The 5,788-nt window shown below is 42.5% G+C and overlaps 1 protein-coding gene across 1 annotated transcript; it reads left to right on the plus strand.

The window, feature by feature from the left end:
• The first annotated feature begins 469 nt into the window (after window positions 1-469).
• nufip1 (nuclear FMR1 interacting protein 1) lies at window positions 470-4,227 on the plus strand. Its single transcript, XM_061067115.1, has 10 exons — window positions 470-754; window positions 1,100-1,185; window positions 1,281-1,385; window positions 1,558-1,620; window positions 1,703-1,779; window positions 1,860-1,952; window positions 2,091-2,302; window positions 2,644-2,784; window positions 3,099-3,367; window positions 3,483-4,227. Exons 1-10 carry the CDS (start codon window positions 550-552, stop codon window positions 3,981-3,983), a joined length of 1,752 nt encoding a protein of 583 aa, XP_060923098.1. The 5' UTR covers window positions 470-549; the 3' UTR covers window positions 3,984-4,227.
• The last annotated feature ends 1,561 nt before the right edge of the window (window positions 4,228-5,788 follow it).

Raw genomic sequence — 5,788 nt, forward strand, 5'->3', positions numbered from 1 at the left:
ATAGAAAATGATTTAATAAGTGCTGTTTTGGTGTTTAAAATAATTGTAGTTATCTTATGTATATTTAATTTCTTTTAAAAAGCACACACGTGTTTTAAAGCAATGCAGGGTTGGTCTGTGAGATTTGAAAAAGCTTCCACTTGGTTTGTGACACTTTATGCTTTCATAAATATTGGAGTTGTTTTTATTTAACTTGAGGCGGCCAATTGCAGATTCAACACGTGTTTCCTCTCAACATAGCAACCTAGATATAAAATCTCGCGAGAAGTTGCAAGAAACACACCGGCTCCTAAAAGTAACACGTTAATGATACAGTCAACACAAAGTTGTGGTTGAGAATTTGATTTGCAATTTAAACAAAGAAATCACGACAAACATCTTACATTTTTTTTTATTTGGGTTTTCGTTCCGTGTTCTATCTTCTTCCTGTTCTCGCGGAAGTGACGTATGCAGAAGAGCAAAACAAGCACATGTGGGACCTGCGTGGTGAGGAAGTGAGAAACCCTCAGAAACTTCACTGACACACCGAGAAGGAAAACGCTTCCAGGGATGAACGACAACGCACATTATCCTCCTCCGGACTTCGGCGTTCCTCAGCCGAACTCCTTCCAGCAGCTGCCCCGGTCCAGCAGCTTCCAGCCCGGCATGTGGAGCTGGAGCGAGACCCCCACGGAGAGCTCCTCCTGGGGCGAGCAGGCTGGCTGGCCCCCCGGGGCGTCGGGCCAGGCACACGGTCGACCTCACCGTCCATACGGTGAGTGATACGTGCAGGAGACAACATGCTGAAGCTGTTGGTTCTTTCATTTGCATTCAAAAAAGGTCCAGTTCTGCAATCCAGCTGAAAACAGCCAGCAAATGTTTCTGTCAGGATGGTTTTGATGTGTGAGCTTGATCACTGTTTTTATTCAGTTTATCTGTTCACCAAAACCACAGCCAGTCTAAGTGTCTGTAATATAAGGCTGTAGTTTTAATGTGACAGGTGTTTAACTTAAAGATAAGATAATTCGCCATTAGTCCCACTACGAGCAAATGCACCATGTTACAGGAGCAAAAGGGACAGGACAAATATCAATTTTATTTAATTAATCTTTATCTCCAGGTCAAAATGTTGGCCGTGAATGGCATCAAGGTGGACATCACCGTGGGAGACAGAATCACGGACCTGCCAACGGACAGGGGCAAAAGGTCAGATCATGAAATTCTGGCCATGTCTTTGGCAGGATGTTGTCGTACAGCTACAGTGAACTCTGGTGGTGAACTGTTGTGTCTTTAACCCACAGCAGAGAAATAAGAAAGAACCAGAGTTTTCCCATTTCTGTGACACCTGTGAACGAGGCTTCAAAAACCAGGGCAAGTATGATGAACACATGGCGCAACATGTCAAGGTACAGTGACAACTTAAACTGTGTTTCTGCCTAATTCATTTTGCTAACACTAATGAATATGCACATTTTCAAATATATATATAATACCGGAGTGTTACAGTTTCAGGACCTGAAAATGCAGCCTGAGGTGTTGCAGGAATCCCCTACTAATATTTTCTTATGTTCCATGTAGTGTTCTGTGCCCGACTGCAGCTTTACAGCTCACGAGAAAATAGTCAGCATCCACTGGAGAAATGTAAGTGAAACCACATTGTGTTGATGCTGCATCTCAATCTAAAACGCTGTTGCTAATATCCGTGTTTCATATTTGACTACAGAACCATGCACCAGGAACAAAAAGAATCAAACTGGACACAGCAGAGGAGATTGCAAAATGGAAAGAGGAGAGGCGCAAGTCAGTACTATTGACATATGAGTATCCAGGATACATGTAATGTAGATACATTTGATCATCATCTAAATTAATATTTCCAGGAACTATCCAACACTCCAGAATATTGAAAAGAAGAAAAAGGTGATGGTGGCACGGGAGGAGACAGGAGGCGTTCTAGAGACGGCTCAGTTTGGGTAAGTGCCCAAATTTGCAATGTAAATGTATGACATCATCCTTAGTTCATTTCAAGCAAAAACAATAACTAATTTGAGTTTTTTTTACCTGGGCTCAACTCATATTATTTAATCAAGACATTAATATTTGATCCACAGACGAATGAGAGGCAGAGGACGAGGACGAGGACGAGGACGGGGTCGGGGTCAGGGTCGAGGTCGTGGTCGTGGCTGGGGTAACAGAGGGTTCCAGGAGCAACAACCACAAGACCCTCACCCACCAAACAGCAGAGCTACAGAGAGACCTCCACCAATCCCACAGCCTGGCAGGGCCGGGGATCCTCTGGGGGCACTGGCCAGCAGCGACCATGGTGAGAAACTCATGTGGTGGAGACTTGCAAGACGATATTCTGTCGGAAAGGCTGGCTTTTAATTAGTCAGCTTACCTTTATTATCACATCCACCATTTTATTTTGGATACAGTCTTCAGCTTGAGTTTAATTGAAGGTGCTGTGGGTTTGATATTGACAAGGAGAATTGAGTTCCGACAGCATTTAGACGGTTACACTTTAAATTTTTCTGACTCAGACTGAGCTTCAATGCGTTTAACTTGAAATAAAATCTAAATTCAAGACTTTCAAATCGGTCCCAAATACAGAAAAGAACAGGCCTTAAAACTGTCTTATAGATTTATTTTTCATTGTTCCGCCAGATTCTGACAGAGAGGATCCAGCAGCTGAATCCAGGACTGGCAGCCTGGTTGTGGCCCCTAAACGGATGAGCTCAGCTCTGGGCTCCTTGGTGGCAAACTACGGCTCCTCGAGTGACAGTGAAAGTGATGAAGAACCAGAGTGTGAGTGTTCATCTTGTCCACCGCAGTGACGTGTGACAGTGACAATCCTTGCATGTCAGTGTGTGGTGGTATGTGACAGTGGGAGACCGGTGGAAAACCCTTTCTGTGTGTTGTAGAACAGCTGCAACACATGACTGAAGTATTAATAATGAAATTCAAGTCAAAAAAAAAATTAGAAATTGTGACACAAATATACCAAGGACCAAATTTGACAGCTTATTTGTATAATACACAGTGAGAAATATCACGTTGCAATAAAAAGCACTTCAAGTCTCCATCACTCACTTCTAATGTTTCTTTCTCTTGTTTTTCAGCTGCCCCTATTCAGAAAGCTAAAGACCTTCTGCAAGAAAACCAGCTTCTTCTGAACACATTAACACCAGGACACCAGTCGCAGGACAGGGGGCCCCATACAAGCATGGAGGTTTCGTCACAAACAAACTCAGCCTTCCTGCCTGACTCTGCTCCGTACACACCTAACGGCCCCAGAGGAAGGGGAGGAAGAGGAGGAAGAGGAGGAAGGGGAAGGGGCGGTAGACACCATGATGCGCTGCAGAAGCGTCGTTCTACTCTACTTGAGATGGTAAGGATATCATCTGAAATAATACAAACATATTCCCCCCAATTTAACATTAAGAAAATACACTTTATACTTGAAAATGCATCAAAACGCTTCTGTTTTCTTACACTGTCTTTAGTTACTCGCTCCAGATATCCGCCATGAGAGAAACGTCCTCCTGCAGTGCGTGCGCTACGTTGTCCGCAATCACTTCTTCGGCCTGGAGAGCACACCTCATCTCGGGGAGGGGAACCGAGCCACAGCAGCTGGAGAGCGTCAGATCACAAAGGCATCAGATGAAATCCGGGCCGTGTCCCAGTCTGCCTCTCTGAGGGGTGGGGAGAGAATCCCTGACGTTGGCAATCAGGAGGGTTTAAAAACAAGTAAATGTGTTGTAGTCGACCCATATTTGCCGCAGAACGGTCAGGACCAGGATTTACTCACCGACCGGGTTCGCTCAGAACAATCGGACGATCCTTCCGTGGACTCGGCAGCAACTAGTGAGCAGACTGGAGGAAGTCTCATCCAAAATAATGTCAGCAACGGCCACAGCCTCAGTTTGCAAATCCCAGATACAATCACATCTGCTGCCAATCTGTATGATGATGAAATATGGGAGAGCCCTGGTGCTGTTTTGTGAACTACTTTCAAATTACTGTAGATTTTTGTTAGAAAACACAAATTTGTGTCATTTAAAGTTTATGTTCATATGCTTCTGTCCACAGATATTATTGTTGTTGGTATGACTTATATTTTTCAACACACTGTGTACTTAACAGAGACTCTTTTCTTTATAAATAATTATCCTGTCAAATTTGTCCTGATTTTGTTTTTGAACTTTAATCTCAATATACTGTTATATTCAATAAATCGTTATTATTCTATTTACATTTTTTGCTGTATTATTACCATGTATTATTGATTGTCCATGTGGGGTGTGATGGTTTTCAACAGCTGAGTCCCTGACGAATAAGCGGGGATAAGCATAAAAACGGCTTGTTTTCAGGCTTCATACTTTTATTATTATTAATAATGATTACAAGTGATAGACAGTGTTGTAATCAATGCCAGCTACTACAAAAATACCTCTTAAATAAAGTGGAAACCATGATTTAGTGTGCAGCGGCGGCAGACGCTCCGTCCACCTGGACTGCGCAGGGGTATAAAGCGAGCGTTGCAGCCGTTGCCTGGCAACCACCTGAGCTGCCATTGACTTCGAAGTGTGAGGAGCACCAGGAAAGTTGAGCATCGGTATGTCGACGAAAAGGGATTAATATTCACTTCACTGGCCGGAAATATTACTATACTGACATGTTACGTTTCCAAGTGAATCGTAGATGTTAAATTGTACAATGTCCGGAGGCAGTGTTCGAGTTGAGCCGCTGTTTGTTGACATCAGCAATGTAATGTCGCGCAGGTTTACAAGACAACGCTAACGGCCACAAACATCGGGAACTGTTCATCATTGAGAAGCCTGTCACGAAGGTACGTGTCTGCATCGCATGTGGATTTAACAACTTAACTTAGTTTACATACAAAAAAAACAACGCAGAGTTAGCTAAATATGAAATTTGCTTAATTTGCTAGTTAGCCAAAAGTTGCAAAGTGAGTCACGGTAAGCTAGCAACATTTGTCTTTGTTGTTAAGTATCTATCTATTTATCTATCTATTTATCTATTTTACCTATCTATCTGTTTATCCATCTATCTATCTCTTTATCTGTGCACTGTGAACTGTAAAGTACATAAACAGAAGGACCCAAAACGACCATGTCACCATTGTACATATTTTGTATAAACTTATAAGATTAGTTCATAATATTCGCTGTATATATGTATAGGTCTTCAGTAAATGGAGTATTAAGCATTAAAGTGTTAAATCCTGAGTAACAGTTGTTCCCTCTCTGTGTCCCAGGATAAAACCTGAAACCTCAAATTACCCTTTCTGCCCTCCTCCTTCAAGTAGAGTTATTGAAAAAGTTCTCTAAAGTATGATGCTTTATTTTCTTCCAGGGGGATTCACTCTCCTGTCTGTGGTTTGGGCCTCTTTATTTTGGGACATCCTGTGTGAATCAATCAATCATCAATCAAATTGTATTTGTATAGCCCATATTCACAAATCACAATTTGTCTCTTGGGGCTTTAACATCCTCTGTTCTAAACCCACAACAAGAGTAAGGAAAAACTACGAGTGACAGGGTGTGCCTGCTTCAGGTAATGCTGCCGGCACTGAAGAGACTTGCTGCCACAGATCTGCACAACTGTAACACCAAAGGCAGCTGCTTCCAAACCTGAGGCAGCTGCATCAAAGGCAACTACCTTTACATGTCAGTGTCATAGACTTCAACGTTTGAGAAACAACAGGAAAGTTCACAATATTCAATATTCACTTCACTGGGAGGAAATATTATTTTACTGACATTTTACGTATCCAAGTGAATCGAAG

This window comes from Limanda limanda, chromosome 23 (genome assembly GCF_963576545.1).
Source record: "Limanda limanda chromosome 23, fLimLim1.1, whole genome shotgun sequence".
Classification (NCBI taxonomy): Eukaryota; Metazoa; Chordata; class Actinopteri; order Pleuronectiformes; family Pleuronectidae; genus Limanda; species Limanda limanda.